This window comes from Poecilia reticulata, chromosome 6 (assembly GCF_904066995.2).
Source record: "Poecilia reticulata chromosome 6, P_reticulata-male-v2, whole genome shotgun sequence".
Classification (NCBI taxonomy): Eukaryota; Metazoa; Chordata; class Actinopteri; order Cyprinodontiformes; family Poeciliidae; genus Poecilia; species Poecilia reticulata.
Window position 1 is genome coordinate 10,895,828 of NC_088835.1, and position 19,168 is coordinate 10,914,995.

General features: G+C 39.4%; 2 protein-coding genes across 4 annotated transcripts; both read left to right on the forward strand.

Annotated features, from left to right (window-relative positions):
- Positions 1 to 1,404: 1,404 nt before the first annotated feature.
- LOC103465831 (YY1-associated factor 2-like) lies at positions 1,405 to 5,974 on the forward strand. Of its 2 annotated transcripts, none has more exons than XM_008411011.3 (4): positions 1,405 to 1,562; positions 1,861 to 1,986; positions 4,636 to 4,788; positions 5,085 to 5,974. In XM_008411011.3, exons 1-4 carry the CDS (start codon positions 1,468 to 1,470, stop codon positions 5,323 to 5,325), a joined length of 615 nt encoding a protein of 204 aa, XP_008409233.1. In that variant the 5' UTR covers positions 1,405 to 1,467; the 3' UTR covers positions 5,326 to 5,974. The 2 variants fall into 2 exon arrangements, with proteins under 2 accessions (XP_008409233.1, XP_008409232.1); XM_008411010.3 differs by having other exon boundaries at positions 1,406 to 1,562; positions 5,082 to 5,974.
- A 994-nt stretch (positions 5,975 to 6,968) lies between these two features.
- Positions 6,969 to 17,297, forward strand: gxylt1a (glucoside xylosyltransferase 1a). 2 transcript variants are annotated; one of them, XM_008411008.3, is made up of 8 exons: positions 6,969 to 7,300; positions 7,736 to 7,831; positions 9,075 to 9,258; positions 9,667 to 9,798; positions 9,903 to 10,154; positions 10,596 to 10,719; positions 10,850 to 11,022; positions 16,305 to 17,297. In XM_008411008.3, the coding sequence occupies exons 1-8, from the start codon at positions 7,086 to 7,088 to the stop codon at positions 16,470 to 16,472; spliced, it is 1,344 nt and encodes a 447-aa protein (XP_008409230.1). In that variant the 5' UTR covers positions 6,969 to 7,085; the 3' UTR covers positions 16,473 to 17,297. The 2 variants fall into 2 exon arrangements, with proteins under 2 accessions (XP_008409230.1, XP_008409231.1); XM_008411009.3 differs by lacking the exon at positions 7,736 to 7,831.
- Positions 17,298 to 19,168: the final 1,871 nt, after the last annotated feature.

Below are 19,168 nucleotides of genomic sequence, written 5' to 3' on the forward strand. Positions count from 1 at the left end.
TGCGTGCATAAAGAATGCATCAAGAATTATCTTGATGCACGCAATATAAATGCTTGTATACCTATAAGTACATAAAAGTAATACATAAGTATAACATATATACTTCAATATTAGCTGAAGTATTCCTCTCAAAGACTTTTTTTTTGTTTTAAAGTTCATTTAATTTGAAGGTTGTTTTTCTCCCCTGTTTAAAAGTAATGTAATTGCCAGTTTTAGTTTATATATTTATTTACTTAATCATTTACTTGTATTTTAATTTTTAATTGTATTACAGTTAAACTGTTTTCTTTTATTTCTAATACAATTCAATTATATACGGAGTAATTTGTGAATTGCTTCCTACATTTCAGTATCTCCTCAAGTTATAAAACTGAATTTGAAACCCATATGGTAAAATAATACATTTATTATTCAACCATATGGTAAACCACGTAAATATACAATACATATTTTACATGTTTATATGTGTTGCAGTATTTATTTTGCAATTTGATGCATTTCATGCATGCACCAGTACATAAATGTGGTTATATAAATATGAATTACATAACATACATACAATAAGTAAATATTTCTTTTGTAATAATTGCTGTCTACAAAATCAGTTTTTATCAGGAAATCAGAAAATATTTTTTAAAAATAAACAATTCAATGTTTAAACATTGATTTAATTATGTAGTTTATTGTAAAATGTATTTCACCCTTTAAAAATTGTTCAATTCAACATATTTATACAGTAACAATTCCCACATCCCCTCTTCATAAGTAATTTATTCAAATTCGTTCAAAAGGCTTCTATCTAAGGAAACCCAGCAGATCGCATCAAGACCTCCTGAACAAATGTGCAGCTAGTCGCTTGCTTTGTGTCGTTGACTTTACAGCAATCCCTCATACTGAGCATGCATGTTGTGAGAGTGGAGAGTAAAAACTCCGCTTCAACAGGAAGAAACCTCCAGCAGAACCTGGAAGTACCAACTGCCATCTGCCAAGATCAATTGGGAGTTTGAGACAACACAAAACAGATACAGACTTTCTAAGTAAATAAAAAGTAAGCAGGAAGTCTTCCTGGACGAATCGATCCATGCATACACTTATTCAGATATTATTATGTGTGATAATATTCAAATTAATTTAATTGATATTTTACATTCATCAACAAGTGTATTTTAATTTTTATATGAATATGTTATAAACCATAAATCAATTTCTGAACTGTGGCACATTTAGCCCTCCATACAAAGTAAGTTATATTGATGTTTTGATTGGTGTTCTGTCACAGCAAGGGCAATTCTCCTCACAATTGAAGTCTCGTCTGCTCAGTTTACAGCGCTGTTAATATTACAAAAGCCTTTCATCAGTGTTGTCACATTTATTGCTGTTGTGATTACATCTCACGTGATTGGCTGAACAAGGATCACGTGACCAGCCCACCAGACTGGAGTTTCCGCGACAGCTGAAAAGCAGTTAATGCGTGTTTTTCCCCCCCCACCTGTACCGTTGATCATTTCTAACTCCTCAAGGGCCTATTTTTGTAGAATGGGAGACAAGAAGAGTCCCACAAGGTAAAAGCTTCGCTGGTATGTTTCAATAACGACTTTAACGGGCTTTTAGTGAACAGAGAGCACGGTGAATGGATGGAGCTGTGTGGTACTGAAAGTGTTCATGGCGGCAGACTGCTGCTTGAGTGTGAATGTGTGGCTGCTTTCCGTACCTCCCTGACCGGTTCAGGCCAGGAAATGGTTTCCCAAACAATTAAATACCGTGTTTGTTTTTCACCTAGCGGTTAGTGTTTAAAAAACACAGCTGTCATTGTTAACATTTCCGCTGCCCGTGTGTGTTTGTTTTTGTTTGTGTCTGAAGGCCGAAGCGGCAGTCCAAGCCGTTCACCGACGATGGATACTGGGATTGCAGCGTGTGCACGTTTAAGAACAGCGCCGAGGCGTTCAAGTGCTTGATGTGTGATGTCAGGAAAGGAACGTCAACCCGGTGAGTGCAGCAACTTTAACACGGAGAAATCCGCCTTTACGTGGCTGTGACTAAAGATGCGTGAGGGATTTAAATTACATAATGAAGCATATCTTGGTTGTATATCTTAGCGTAGCTATTAAAGGTTAGATTGTTTTATCTTTTGTTAGAAGATTGCTTTTTCATGATCATATACATACCCTAATCCAGTTGAGCTTTTATTGTGTGAATGTGGATGCTTGATCTGAAATAAAAACAGTGTTTGTAATCCCAGAGCTGTGAGCACTTTTGGTTTTTGATTAGTAATATCTTATGTACACTTACAGTTAATGACACATTCCACTTGTTTTCAAGTGTATTAGGACATACACAACCTCTTTTTAAAGCTAGTAAGGGTTTTCAAGAAAAGATGCCCATATCAGCTGTTGTCCCCAATATTATTTTATTCTTCTCAGAGTAACACTGAGTGTGTATTAAGTTGATAGTAATTTGTTGATAATAAGTCAGGCTACCAGTCTGGGCAGCCAACTGGCCGGCTGGCTTAATAAATATGCTCGTATAGCTTGGCGAGCGTAGCATTAAAGCAGTCTCAACTCTATTAAGAAGTGATGGTTGTTCCCTTAGTTTCTGTGCCATGAATGTTTATGATGATCATGTCTGGAAACATTTCCAAACAGCTGGTTCTTTCTTGTTATTGAGGACAAAGTAGTCATTCTAAATATGTTAATATCATCCTTAAATGTTCAAAAAACAAATGCAACAGTATCTATTTTAATGCAAGCATTTCCTTCAGACCTCTGCTGTTGGCTTAAAGATATGACAAGAGGGTCAACTCAGAAACACTGCTTTTTAACACTGCTTCACTTAATTCTCCCCTTGTTGACAGATGGTCTGCTTTGATTGTTGAATCACAGCTGCTTACTCTTTGAATATGTTCAACTTGACATCTCTCCCACAACTCTCTGCTTGGGTAACGGATGATGACGTTTGTTATTGTCATAACAACAGTGTGATTGTTTTACAGTGTGATTGATTTTTACTGTTTTCTCATCACCACCTCCACATAAGAATTGACATTATATTTGATTCTCTGCAAAAAGGTGGGATAAAAATGTAAGTTACCCTTTTTCAAAGGAATTGTTTTAGCAAGCAAGTGACATAACTTGCAAGCTCTGTTTGCTTTGTGCTACCCTGACCTGATCAGTAATGTTTCCGTTCCTCGTGGCAGTAATCATTTCTGTTGGAATACCAGTGTTTTTTTCATTTTTTGTAAATTTAACCAGAAATTAGCATTTGTTGGAACAAACCCTTTACTCTCTGTGGCCACAGTGAATGTAGCGTGTAAACAACCTGTTCCCTGTAGCTACAGTTCCAGTAATGTGCATAAGAGTTGTTTTTAGAGAAATGCAAGTGAGGTCAGAATGCATATATTTTATTTCCATACACGTGAAAGCGTTGGAAAAAATTCAGCTTTGAATGTAAATAAAACATCAGGGAAAACAATTTAATTTACCACTCAACAGAAGGCGAGAGGAATGTTTTCTTTTTCGTTTGTTTACCAAATCAAACATTTACGGCATAAACTGAAAAGAAAAACGCCTCATGATCTGTAGTTATATTGGTCATTTAAGACTACACATCTGTGTTTCTGCAGTTCCTCTGCATTTTGTGGTTTTCCCCTCCAAAACATGTTTAATTTCCCTTGACAAGTTTACTACTTGATTAAGGTCTGCGGATTAGGCTGGCCTCTCAAGAACATTAATCTTGTTGGTCTGGAGCCAAAATGTTGTCTGCTTAATGGTGTGTTTCAAGGGCGTTTCCTCCTCAGCATAACGCAGCATGACCCCTTCAAGTATTTCAATGTATTCAAATTAATCCATGTAAAGATGAGGCCTAAAACAGTACCATTATAACTGATCTACCGTGTTTTGTGGCATGAATTGGAGGTTCCCTGACAAACTGTCCTCCGACTTTTTGATGTACCTCTGCTTCAACACACCTGAGTTAGATAATGAGGTCATTAGCTGGAATTTGGAGAGCCTGTCTGCACACAGTTGATTAAGGTTTGTTGAACCAGTTGCAGGATACTGATTTCCGGAGAGGAGTTCACTATAGCCAGCAACATTTGCTGCCATCACTTCAAAGGTAACTGTTTAATGTATGTTTTCCACAGGATGTACTGTGCAGATTTAATTTTCAAAAGGATCTTATTGTTTCTGTTATCTGTTAACACTGAATCAGCAGCAAGCATGTCGTGACTGCTGGTTTCCTAATGGTCTTCTACACCTACTGGTAAAGGATTTGCTGTGTATACATGTATAATTTGTGACAATGCTGGAAGTCCTTGTAAAATAGAGAAGGTATATTTCAGCAGATGTGTACTTTTATTTTCTTTATATACTTTTTCTAAAGGTTAATGATTAGTGAAGTGGCAGATTCAGGCTCTTTTCCTACATCGGAACGAGCTGTCTTGGGTGCAGACTTGCAGTAGCCAAATTGCAGATTCTTCCTCACCGTCTCAGGCGTGTATTCTGGATCCCATTCAAATCATTCATGCTAACTCTTCAGCCAGGACATGTCATTCTAAAATGGGAAATGAGGCATTTTGAACACAACTGTATAACTAAATGGGAAGATTTTTAACTTTTTTTTTCCCCCTGTCCTTTTCAGAAAGCCACGACCCGTTGCTCAGCTTGTTGCACAGCAAGTAAATCAACAGTTTGCATCGCCGACGCATCCCAAAAAGGAGAAGAAAGAAAAATCCGAGAAGGACAGAAGTGACAAAGATACAACACTGAAAAAGAAAAACCAGAAAAGGATGAGGCAATTATTACAATGTGAAATATTTAGTGTCCTCTCTAAGCCAGTGTTTTCCAACCCTGGTCCTCAAGGCTCATTGTCCTACATGTTTTAGAGGTTTCCCTGCCCTAATGTGCCCAATTCAACTGATTGCAGTTCAGCAAACTCCTGTTAATCAGTCATCGATTGAAATCAGCTGGACTGAAGCAAAGAAATGCCTAAAACATGCAGGGTAGTGTGCCTTGAGGACCAGGGTTGGGAAACACTGCTCTAAGCATTTCTCACTGACTGACCCGTTTTGTTTTTTGCTCCCTCAGCAGGCCCAGGTTAAAGAACGTAGACAGGAGCAGCGCCCAGCATCTGGAGGTCACGGTCGGCGACTTGACTGTAATTATCACAGACTTTAAGGAGAAAGTTAAATCCACGTCTTCCTCAGTGAGCGCCGCCTCAGCAGACCAGCACAGCCAAAGTGGCTCAAGCTCCGACAACACAGAGCGAGGAGTCTCCAGGTGCTCCTCGCCCCGTGGGGAGACGTCGTCGATTAACGGAGAGACTCACTAGCCCCCCACGCTCCCAGACGGCGTAACACACTGATCTGCACTCTCCACGGTCTCGGTCAGAGAATAAACTTCAACATGCACATTTTTCTTCAGATAAAACCTGTCAGTATGATAGCATCCAGGTTGTACATTTCTCTGCCTTCCCCATGTTTTACCCTGTGTGATTGGTTCCAGGCTCTCCTGCAGCCATCATGATGAACTAAATGGAGCAGTAGCATTAAAACTCTGACGTCTGTGTGTAGCCATATCACGTTTCTTGGTGCTTCAACAGTGTTACATCAGCGTCACAGACTGATGTTGGTCGCTGCACACAATAATTAGGTCATGGTGGAAATGTGAAGAAATCATCTCAGAATAAGTTGGGGTTTTTTTTTTTGGTTTTTTTTTTCTCAACATAATTTGCACTTGTTGCCAATCCTGTGTTAGTAACTTTTTTTGCATTATTTTTATGTTTGTGTTATAACACTGTTGGATACCTGCCTTTTCCGGCACACATTTTATGCCATTGAATGCAATAACTGCTTTACCATCTAACATCTAAATACAATTTTACTAAGCAAGCTTTGCCCTCAGTTTGTAGAGACAAGTCTGATTTAATCTATAGAATGGTTTATATTGTAAGAAATTGAATAAAATGAATTGTAGATATATTAATGTTTTTGTTTTTTTTAAATGGAAGATTTCTAATTACCTGTGATTTGTCTGTTTGGTACTTGCATATTTCCTTGTTCAGAAGTCATCTTCAAGCTTTGCAGTTTACATTACATTTCTTAACACCTGTACTTCACGGTTAAAATTCTCAAGTTTTATGATGAATAAGCCCTGTCAATTTAATGTAAAGTAATGCCCAATCGAAGGTTTTGGGAAGATTCACAAAGTGTGGCATTTATCTGGGTTCAGTGCTTTAACTTTCACCCTACAGTGGCATATTCAGAACATGGGTAAGAACTGTTACATTGTTTTTTTTTTCGTTATATCGGAGATGTCAGAAGTGTCCTATCTGAACTAAGGTAATAAAAATAAATTTAAAAAAGGCTAAATGGTTGCTCGACATCTTTTCAGATATTTTTTAATAGCGTTCTCAAGATCCCAGTCATTAAACTGGCTTTGTGGTCACATTTCCAGACTATGACTGTCTGTTGCCAATCTTCCAGCTGTTTATGAGTGTTGGTATACTGATGTAAGTTCTAGGAAAGTCATGCAACCTTCACCTGGAGTCTATATTAAACAAATTGTTTTATTCACAGAATACGTTCTCTATTTGTTCTGACCTGATAACAGGGGAAAAAAACTCCCTAAGCACTGGTCCCAAAACAATATTCAGGCAGAAACAAGAAACCTCTAAGCGGTTTAGGACTGTGAGGAAGTGGGGGAAAGGAGTAAAAACAAAAGTTACAGATCTGAAGTTTTTATATCTGTGCGGAAACCCCACGAGAAACGGAAGTCAAAATGTATTGTTTACTATCAGAAAGGTTGGTCCTGATTCTGATGTTAGCTCGTCAGTAAACGTTGGCTAACCTTGTGTACAGTACACATTTATGGAGGTCTGTGTGTACAAAGGTTGGCGTTGGCTCTTGGCAGACGGTCATTGTTAACAGACAGGAACACGTGTAACAGCGGTGGGCGGAGCGGAAAACTGTAAACACCAACTACCGCTCACTTCTAGCTATGACTTGACTGCTATAGCCTCTAGTACCACACATGGTATCTAGCTAGGATCAGAAAAAAATGTTTTATTTTTGCACATAACTGAAGCGCAAAATGCGATGCTATCTTCACGCTTATCTCATGTGCACGGTATTTACATTCTTCTCCTTACTGTATGTGTACAGTCAGCTTGCCTCCACCTTGGAGGACAGGGACGAGCGGTCTGGAGGAGGCAGGATATCCGACAGGAGCAGTCATGACGCCGGGCACGCTCTCAGGAAAAGACCAGGACTATTAGGCCTCCGGGACAAAGAGTGGGGACAGAATAGGTACCTTTTAGCAAGCCGTGACTTTTTGTGTGTGACAATTAACATAATTCGTAACAGTGACCTTTAGATGTTAGTTAATCCTTCTAGCGTTTAGTTATTGACTTAGCTCATTAACTAATAAGATAATGCTTACGTTTACAAGTCGTACAGGTACATTTTCAGTTATATATTCGTTGCCAGTTTGCGTATAGACTCGGAAAGTTCGTAGTTATGCATGTTTTATATTAAATTAGCACTAGTGCTAACATTGTAATTGACAGGCTTAATGTGACTTCTAACTACCTCATTAACGTCAGCTTATTGCTGGATTTAGCGGACAACCATCTGTTAATTAACTTTAGAAGATATTTCAGCAACGATCTGATCTCTAAAAGCTATGTTCAAGAAGTTGATTACTAACTAAAGATAAAAAAGACCATGTTTTTATTCTGTCAGGTGTAAATCACTGTCAGTCTCTTACTGGAATCCATATTGGAGACCACCTGCTGATGATGTTTGTGGAGTGAACTTCTTATTGGAATCACCTCTTGGGTATGATTTGATTTTGTGAACATCTAAGATTATTAGTGATCAATTTTAGAATGAAGAAAGTCCCCAGACATGTCCAGCTTTCATACTTTCCCCTGTGATGATTTTTGAATTACCAACTGTCTGTGTATTCATGGGTTTGGTTCCATGAATCACATTGCTAGTCAATGATTGTTAAATATTCTTCAGCGCAGCAAAATCTTATCCGTGCACGGTTATTATATGAGCTAACATCCATTACATTGAGATTCATCATAATTCGGTTAGTCACACCCTACCCCCTCCCTGTTTCAGTGATAAATCATGGGCTTGATTTTCTCTGTTACTCATTTCTGAAGGGATCGGTACAGTGCCTTGTGTATTATTAATCGTTGAATGTCACCGACAGAAACTTCAATGTGTCCTACGTAATGAGCAATGCAGTGCATAAAATAAGACACAGAAAGCTGGTCGTTAACACGGCATACGTTTGTGTTCGGCCTTCCTGAATCATTAGTTTCTTGAACCTCCTGTTACTACTGTTAATTCTTCAGGTTGTGTCTCTACTCTAGACCTTTGCTTAGTCTTCTTTGCAAAAACAATTAAGCTCACACAGATTAGACGGAGAGTATCTCAGAATGTCAATTTTCAATTTGTTATCCAAATCTTCAGTTTGATTTAGGTTTGGTCTTTCTAACACAATTTCCTCCCAACCACTCCATTGTTGTAGCTACGGCTGTGTGTTTAAGGTCACTATACTGCTGACAGGAGACTCTCTTTTTAGGGGTGTCAGATTATAAAGGTAGACATTTTTTAAAACAATGATGCACTTTTTTGTGTTTATCTGTCCAATAAAATCTGAAGAAAGTACATTGAAGTGTGTGTTTGAAATGTGACAAAATGTGAGAATGACAAAGCGGTGTTAATATTTCTTTAAGACACTGTTAATCGCTCTAGGTCTTCTCTCAATTTAGTCAGTATTTGTATTATTGAATGCAAATTTGAGGTTGTTTATGTTCAAGTTTTCACATAAATAGAAAAAAACCCTACATTTTCCTTAAATTGCTTGTAAATAAATTACTTAATTTTTTTTATAAGAAGAAATTTTACAACTTACCCATTAACTCTTTCACCACTCCTGGCTGGGTCGTGGCATTAGCTAAGCTGAGGGTTTTCGTAATCGCATTGCTGTAAATGCCCTGCTTAATCTTTTCTGCTGCAAAATGACTAAGCGTATGACTGATGTAATCATTGTCTTGGCTGTCAGTGAGAAGTTGAGCTCTGCTACAAAAGAACCTAAAAATGACAGAAGTCAGCTGGCCGTGGTGGCCTGCGGCGCCAGGCTGGAGGAAACTCTCACCATGCTGAAGTCGGCCGTCCTCTTCAGCAGAAAGCCTGTGCACTTCCACATTTTCGCCGAGGATGATTTGCATGACGGCTTCAGAAATGCTGTAAGTGTGCAACCCTACAGCGGGGAAACTTTCAAACTCCTGGATTTGCCCCAAAAACCTTTACGACCTTGAGACGGGAGCGCATTTTCATTGTCTTGGTAGATTTAATTGTTGAAATAAAAGCAAATCTTAGAAGACGACCATCTGTCGTTGTTTTATTGCACCTTGTAATTTCTCAGTTCGTGTCTCCTGATAGTTTGGGATTGGCTTTAGTGGATTATTGCTCTGTGAACGGACATTGGTGTTTGCAGCAAAACTCAAACTCAGTTGTCTTATTTCTGGATGTTCTTTGCTTCTACAATGGTTTTTATAAAGGTCTTCTTATGTTTAAACTCTGAAACTCTTTAAAATGAGACATTCGAAGCACAGTAACAGACAAATTTCTGTGTCTTATTTTCATTCGTCAAGTTGGAAATGTGGCCCGTGGCAGTCCGGACAACGTTTACATTCACCATCTATCCAATCACGTTTCCAGAGGAGAATGCAATCGAGTGGAAAAAGCTCTTCAAGCCTTGTGCCTCTCAGAGGCTGTTTCTGCCGGTAGGTCTAAAGACGTTTTAATCAGAAGATATTCATCAGAAATTCTTTACTGTTTTAGAAATTCTAATATTGTTTCATGTTTTGTGTTTTTTTTTCTTCCCCAGCAAATATTAAAGCAGGTGGATTCTTTGCTTTATGTAGACACAGATATTATTTTTCTACGTCCTGTGGAAGACATCTGGGGCCTACTTTCTCGGTTTAACGCGAGCCAATTGGCTGCCATGGCACCGGAGCACGAGGAGCCTCGTATTGGCTGGTACAACCGTTTTGCTCGTCACCCTTACTACGGCAAGACGGGCGTCAACTCAGGGGTCATGCTCATGAACATGACGCGCATCAGGGAAAAATCCTTCAAGGTAAAGACTGCGATACCTACTGTCGTCTGTAGAAATATTGATCGATATTATTGAAGTATTTATTGGAAGTGTTGGCAGCAGTCTGTTATGCTATTGATTTATGTTGCTAATTTCTGGCCTCAGATGGTTTCAATATGGTTATGTGCTTGTTCAAACAGTTAATGACTGAAAAAGTGACATGGATGTTTTAATAATATTTGAATAAAATACCATTTCCAGTGGTTCTGCTGCAGTACTCGGATCAAACAGTTGAGGTCACTCTTGTACTTTTGCTTTAAATCCCTCCAGCTTGCATAGGTTTCTGCAAAACAACTTCCTTGATGTAAAAATGACTTTAAGAAAGCCTGAAAAGCAGATTTGTTGGTTTCTTGACGTAAATTGATATAAATTATTGGGTTGCTGTTTTGTTTTTTGTTTTGTTTTTGTTTATCGTCGCTTTAGAGTGACATGACAGCTGTAACGCTCCAGTGGGGGGAAATTCTGATGCCTCTTCTTCAAAAGTATAAACTCAATATCACCTGGGGGGACCAGGATCTTCTTAACATCATATTTCATCACAACCCTGGTAGGTGCGACCTTATTATTGCATTGTTTATTGTATCACATACGTTGCAGTTTCTGTTGTTTGCTTTGTAGTAGACTGTTATTAAACAAGCAAGTTTATGCCTTTTTTTTTTCATTTTGTTCCTCTGCAGAAAGCCTGTACGTGTTTCCCTGCCAGTGGAACTACCGTCCCGACCACTGTATCTACGGCAGCAACTGTCAACAAGCTGAAGAAGAAGGTGTCTTTGTTCTCCATGGTAACAGAGGAGTTTATCACAACGACAAGCAGCCTGCTTTCAGAGCCGTCTACGAGGCAATCAAACAGGTAGAAAGACATCATTATAGTAAAAAAATAAATAAAATAAAATCATAAAAATCATGATGGAGCAAAAAAAATATCCTGTATAAGGTGAAATGAGTTGAAATTCTACGGCTGTTTTCCTAGAGAGCAGTTGCATGCAGTGGCAATTTTTGATATGTCCTGGAGGGCTGTCAAATGCACTCAATAAAAAAAAAGAAGAAAAAAAACGACTTTGGGCTCCAATAAACCCATTGCAGCGTGACATCACAAGCATCAGCTCCACCCTTCAGCCTCCCTCTGGTTGGGAACAGAGTCGCACTATTGCGTTAAAGAAACTCAAAGAGAACTCTGAGAAGGGAATGAAAAACCGAGGGGAACGTTTTTCTCTCTTGGGGTCCGTTTGAAGCTTTAGAAAATCTCCTAAGGGCCAGCTGGTTGGAGCTGCTGCTTCTCGCTAGCCCAGGTCCCAGTGGCCTCCACAGTGAGCCAGTCTGCTTTACATTTTAAATGTTGGGCCTTTTTAGTAATAATCATCTGTAAAGTTTACTCTCAAAGGCAGCTTTCAAAGCTGCATTTTTACCGCTGTAATTCAAACACACTAAAGGAGGGGGGAGCGCAACCCAGCTTGCTTATTATTATGCATTGCATTTACTTGCAATTGGATAACTGATATGTACTCATTTCAGCACAAATTGAGATGGTATGTTGGTTCACCCGCCACAGTGTGATTAACTGTAGTCATATTTTTAATGTTCCAACCCCAGTAAATATATAAATACAAATAAGTAGATTTGTCCGTCCATTTATCTATGTAGCAAAAATAGTTTTTATGACGCAGAAGACCTAGCATCGAGCAGATCAGTGTCCCACTCAGAGCGCAATGCGTGCAAGAACCACCACCGATTGTGTGTGTGTGTGTGTAAACTATTTGTAAAAACGTTTGCTAGTCATTTTCTTATCAATATGCCCTTCAGGCTGTGCTTTTTTTATTACGGATGCATCCGCCCGCCAGGGCAGAATCGATATTTTGCTAAATATTTCCTTTATCATATTTAAGTTCTCCAAAGAAAGGGGGGAGGCGCATCTTCCCAGACTCAACCGCAGCAGTGGCTACATCTGTCAAGCGACAACATCAGACGTCAATTGCACAGTTTGATTCGCCTTTTAAAACGAAAGGTTAAATATACATTATTTTTACACCTTCTGCCGCCGAAGGCAGCTTTGTGATGTGTGAACATAGACGGGTGTAATTTAACCGGGAAGCACAGCTGCTGTCCCACGGGGCGTGTTGTAATCTTTCCTGTTTCGCTTCGTGTTGCGGGATCTCGGATGGTCACAGCAGCAATATAATCTGGAAGGATCCAGCTGGGATACACAGCAGTGAGAAATGGAAGAAGACAGGAAAAATGAGCTCATTCTCCCTTCTGCAAAGAAGGACGTAGCTAGTTTTTTTTTTTTTTTTTTTTTCTCACTACGACCTCGTACCTTGAGGTCGCTTGTAACGACCTCAAGGTACGGCGTGCGCTGAGCTGAACTTTGCGGGCAAAGAAGTTGGAGCTCGGCTGTTATTTTGCTTGCAGTGGTGGTCAGTAGCAGGTGAGGCTAGATGAGGCGAAACGCATGTTGTCATCCGTTTCTGCGAGAGATGAGACGTGATGGAGCTGCTGCCTCACTCGCGCTGAATGTCTTTTGTTTTGATGGAGTTGAAAACAAGACTCCATTTCAAGGATGAAACAGAGGACAAGCACTTCTGGAATAGCAGTGGAATGTATAAAAATAAAAGATAAAATCAAACTTAGTAAGTGCACTGATGGTATGTTTTGTTTTTTTTTTTTGGGCTGGGGGGTTTTGTTTGTTTTTTTAGGCTTAAAAAAATGAAACAGCCACAACAGCATAATGGCTCCATAAAATTAATTTTAATTTGTCTTTGCCAAATAAGACCTGGGTTCCAGTTAAGAGGTCCATATGAGCTGCGTACAGAATGTCCCATTCTTATTCCCTTGGAGATGCTTCGAATCATAATCTGATCAATTTAATCTGATTACCTTTTATATGCCCCCCTGCCACATGAGTGTTTGATCAGTCCATAACCTGCATCATATCCATATCCCTCAGAGCATACAGAGCCTCACTTTGGCTTTTGCCTCTCCATAAAAGCTTTTCCCGCCCACAGCCACCCTGTTCTGCACTGTCAGCTGTGAGCATCCAGTGTAAAGCGGCAGTGTGTGTTGCAAGGCGTTATGAAAACGGTGTTAAAGCTCACACACGTCTCCAGAATAGGACTGATATCGCATTCCCCGCATGGCCTCGTTTTAGTAACAGCAGGGTGAAAGTGCTTTTGCAATTAAAAGATTCCTGATTAATTGTCGATATCATGACCAACTTCATGTCATTAAGGTTGTGACTTGTTGGATCAGATGGTTATCAAATGGACACAGTTGGATATTTGAGCTTGTTTATATGCAAGTTTGACATGAAAAGCCACACTCATGCGCTCACAGTTTGTGTTTTTAAAAATCATTTAAATCATTTCCCTCTGGAACAAGAACAGGTAAACTTACAAAGACTGGCATGGTGACATCCTTACCATTTGTAGAAGGTAGGGGACAAAATCTACACAATTCTAAAAAGTGAATTTAAGATCTACCATAAGAGTATGCATCATTTTCATTCTCCTAGAATATAAGTTATTTTCAGCATAACCCTTGTTGTGTCACATTCATCGGTTCAGACATATATATTTTTGGCTTAGCAAGCATTCGTCATATTGACCGCCCTGCTTTAACCCTATGATCTCAAAGGCTCAGCACATTTCACATCCCGAGTAAGGAAGTAAATTGGCCTGAAGTCTCTCAGTCTCTCTTTATTGTTGCTCTTTTTCGATCCCTCTTCGTTGATTTGAGCTCACTGGTCAACCTGCGGGCAGCAATCCATGGGAAGACAGGAGGAGCAGCGTCATTAGGCGAGCTCCATCCATTACCAGGACAGGCCTTACCTGGCCACTATCAATGCAAGCAATGTTCTCAGCCATTAAGTAAACGAGCAGGCTTCATTATGAGGCACTCGGCCAGCTCCATCAGTCTCTCCAGCAGCAGAGAGGCACGCACTGCTCATATTAGAGTCCTCGGATTTTAGGGTCTTTGTGGAAGGAGGAAAAAAAAATAGCTTGATTCATCAAGTAAAAATTGCTCTTTGTTGCAAAATTATCCCATTAGTTCAGAGAACCACAAAGCTTTCTGTCCTTTGTTTCCCTCGTTGTGTCTTGGAAGTTTATTATCCGCCCTTCTTTCTCCAGTTCCCTCGGCACCCTCCCACTTTGTTCCCACTCGTTCCTTTGAGAACAACATCCTAAAGCCCCATGTGGACGGTTCTGGGAGGAACTCCTATTTCCATCTTGCCAAGAGCTCCTTAGCCAGCCCTGCTCCCAAGGCAGGCTCTCTCAGTCGGCAAAGGAGCTTGCAATAAAGGCCACTGCCATTACCGAGCCACGCTCACTGAAGAGTTGTAAAATTTTTAGTGCTGATGCTAGTTTGAGACATCATGATGGCTGTGTGGACAACGCAACAGCCACATCCACATAAAAATCGATAGGCGGCCGTTAATGGCACTATATTGCCTGCTGCAGTGTATGAAAGATAATAAAGAAACAGTTTGAGTAATGTGATGCTTTGCCAAACTGGAGTCAAATAAGACGCTGTAAAATACTTGTTCCTTTTTATTTACCGGAGCTATAAACAATTGCTTCTCCTCAACGTGAAAGTGAAAGGCCAGGATCTTTATCTTGTCACACTAGACGGCAGGAACCTTGGTTTCCCTTGACTAGCTGGAAATCTGGAAGTTTTATCTCTGCTGTTGGACTCAGATGGCGAGGAATACATGAGGAAGCACATTAGTAATGCTTCAGATGTTGCTTTGTCTCATACTTCCGTTCTTTACTAACTCTATTTCTGTTCTTGTGATAGATATTCATAATCCACGTACAATGTTAGTTGAGATATGCAAATTAAACTCTTGAATTGACAGAGACCAAATTCATGATCTGGATGCATTATTATTTTGTATAAGCCAACACATAAAACAATGCCTAAATATCTACACACACACATATATATATATATATATATATATATATATATATATATATGCTACATGCATTGATATATCTCAGTAAAGTGCCTCTTAAGGAAGTCTGCTCGTTTAGCTAATGGTTAAGAACATTGCCTGCATTCATAGTGGCCAGGTTAGGCTTCCCCTAGTAATGGATGTAGACTGGCTAATGACGCTATTTTCCTCCTCTTCCCATGGACTCAAATCAACCAAGGAGGACTGAAACAGAGCAACAATTAAGAGAGACTAAGAGATTTCGGGCTAATGCTAGAGGTGGATGCAGGTTTCTAAAGACGTAGTGTTATGAATCTGTTGTGGCCCACTCAAACGTAGGGTAGACCGATGAGCCATTCACTGACACCCTCCAAAAGGAGGGTACGGCACAAAAGCATGTTGATAAAGAAGCTGGTTTTCCATAGAGCTCTGCATCCAGGCGTGTTAGAGTAAAATGGTCGGAAAAGGTACTTAGGAAGCAAAGATTATCGCAGCACTGAGAAGATTCTTAAAAAAAAAAAAAGAAAGACCCTTCAACAGTTTGGAGGAAGATTCACAATAAATGGATGTAATTGTCACCAAACACAAGGAACAGTACACAGTGGCAAACCCTGCAATAAAGGACCTATCCAGTACATGGGCTATGTAGTGTCCCTTGTGTTAAGTCAACCTTGAACCAGAGGCAACATCAGAAGTTTTTTTTTACCTGGACTAAAGTGAAAAGGAATTGGACTGTTGCTTTGTGAATCAAACAAATGTAAACTTTCCATTTGGGGTTTCTCATTGTTCTAGTTTGATAAAGAGTCTGCCTTACTTCATCCAATAATTAAAAGCATGGAATTTGATTGCACTATTTTCCAAGTCTTGATAAGTATGGGAATAAAATTATATTTTTCTGACTTTATTACCTATCCCATTTCCTTGTAAAAATAATCCCATCTACCTACCAAGCACAGTGGTTAAGTAAATGGTAACCATGGTAACCATTTTTGTTGCAATTGGTAGAAACATGCTGTTGTCAAGTAAAAGGTTTGCCAAATGGAAGTGGGTTGGGACGAAATGTTAAAATGTGGGTACCAGTTGGAGCACGAACTGTTGAACTGACCCAGACCCTCCAGAAACCGAACCGTAGAATAAAGTAATATCTTCCTTGTCAGATTTCTGACAACATAATCATAACCCGTCCATGTCTCTTCTGACCCCAGTACTCCTTTGGCGAGGACATGGAGAGCTCCCTGCTTCAGCCACTGGAAGCGGCGTTGCAGGCAACTACACATTCCTACTGCGGCCTGTCCAGCCACCTGTTTACCAAAAGGTTAAGAGAGAGCGTCAGGCTGGTTCAACCAGAAGACATGGCTAGGATCGCAAGCTAATATTCCAGTGCCTGATGCTGTTGTTAACTGATGTTCCTCCTGTGGACCTACAAGTTAATGACGATGTAGTTAAGACCAGACTGTGATTTGTTTACATTGTGTATGCTGAGATTGTATTGTTGAGATTATGTGAGTGGAAAAATAATGAGCAGAATGTGTTTTATTTTATTTAAATTTTTTTTTTACACATCGATAGTTTTGGTACATATCTGTCTGATGAAGACGCAATATGGACACAGAGATACTTTCTCACTTCCCTGGAAAATACACTGTCTTCACTTTGCCTGGCAGAGATTACAGACTTGATCCTGATAAGGACAACAATCTCTGTTTTTAATGACAATCACTTTTTTTTTTTTGCTTTTGCATTCAGAGAGAGCTTGAAAAGGAGTAGACATTTATTTGCTTTGAGTTTCATGAGAAAACTAAAATTTTTACCTAAAGAGAGTATTTTATTTAGTATTTTAGATTCTTAATATAATTCTGCACAAGCTTAAGTCTTGATTAAACATTTCATATTAATCGGATCAGTATTTATTGGACATCTACGGTGTCAACCTGAAGTATTTGTGGGTATTATTGCAAACACTCCGCACTTCATTTACTGCATATTTCATTGGACACGTCTTGTTTGTGTTTATTGCTGCCCGAACAAAATCTGTTTGTGTAACTGATGTAACTTCAAAGGGACTGTGCTCTGTCATCAAAGCACCAAACATCATGAGGAATTTAATGATGTATTTGATTATGTTTGCTTTAAAACTGGAAAAAAAAAATTTGAATGTTTAGAAGACTTTTTAGAATAAATCAAAAATATATTTCTAATGCTTCTGTTGTAATTGTTTTAATCTAGACTTTACAGGCTTGATGTTAAAATGGAAAGTCAAAAACTGTAGGAACTGCAGGTTAGAAGACTAAGAAGGTTTTCCTGTCAAACGTCTCTACAACAAAACAAGCAGCAGCTGTTTGTTTTGTTGTAAAGTCGTGTTTGACTGGATGACACATTCACCCACCACTTTATTAGGCGCATGAACCTGGCCAATCGGACAGCAGCAGTTCAGTGCGTTTAGCCTGCGAGATATGAAGAAACAGGATTGTATTTACTTAAAACGTGGAATGATTGTTGATGTTGGGTCTGTGTATTTCCAGGCAGTTAGTTTTTTTTTTTTTGTGAGAAATGAAAAATGAAAAAACAAAAGTAGGCTCGGTTTTAGTTTATTAAACCAAAATCAGAAATTGGATAACTGATCTGTGCGTGTATTTTCAGGCAGTTCGTTATTTCGTTTATTTCTGATTTTACCAGCGAAAAACGGAACAAACTAGTCTGTTTTTGTATTTTCATTTTCCAATTCAAACGAAAAAACGAACTGGCTGAAAATACACAGACCATGTTAGTTCACCCACAAAATCTTCTCAGGTTTCCAGAGAAATAGTCTGGAGGTATATCTAGTGACCATCTGTTTATATAGATGTAAGTACCCTAGAAAGACACCAGTAGCTCAAAGGCTTCTTGCTACGTCTACGACTAAGGTGTGCAGAACACCGTCTGGACTGGAGGCGGTCTCATGATTGGAGAATATTTCCTTGGCGCATTTTTGCGTCCTTATAATCTGTTTTACTGACGTATCTGGTAGAAATGTTGCTGATCAGGTCCATCCCCTTGTGATCACATCTTCTGATGGTTTCTTTCAGCAGGATAACGCACCTTATCATCTCATTGTTGCTTCTTGAGCATAATGAGTTCGCCGTACTACAATGACCTCCAAAGTTAACCAGATCTCAATCTACTAGCACCCTTGGGATGTGGTGGAGCAGGAAATGCCTATCAGACATGTGCAGCCAACAACTCAGCAGAAACTTATTCATGTATATATAATGTCAGTTTGGACCAAAGTCACTAAAGCAATATGTATTCATCTCGTTGAGTGTATGTCGCAAAGAACCAAGGTAATTCCTATAAGAGATAGGGTAAAGGCAATGAATACTCACACAATATAAAAACTCTGCAGGGTTGTAACATGGGATAAATGTACTTCCTGCTTTTAGACATAACCTCTACAAGTAATGGAGAATATGGATTATTGGTTATGTTTACTTTTCACAGATAATCTGAGTAAAATAGTAACCTGAGGCTGACGGACTCTTGTTTTCACTCCAATCTATATAATTTTGACTTTCCACCCTAAACACTGCGCCTACTTGTTGCTCATTCATGCCACACTGAGACCGAGCATAGACTCAATCCTTGAAGGGTGCAGTGAGCCGAAAATGAGAAATCAATGTGAGAGGAGTTGAGAAACTGTTGTTAGATGGCCAAAAGAGGAGCTGATGTGTCTGGGTCGGCAGCCTGTGGCTCTTCATTTCGCAGACGCATCGACGGACGTGCCCCGAATTGGCAACGGTTCTGTGTGATGAATTTAAAACGGACTCTATGCTAAGAACCAGCTTGATGTGTCCGTGTACTTGTCGAGGAGTGGCTTAGTGTGCAGAAAGTGTGGAAAAGGTTTTAAATATCTTTAGAAAAGTGATTGTACATTTACCTCTGAATCTGTAAGTCAATGGCAAATGAGTGTGAAACAAAACTGCAGCAAGTCCCGTGGATTTATCAGGAAATGAATGATTTTATTGTGTTGTGTGTTTGCTGTGAATGCCCATTAGCTCTTTTTCTCCTTCTGTCCGCGCTTAATAAAATAGCA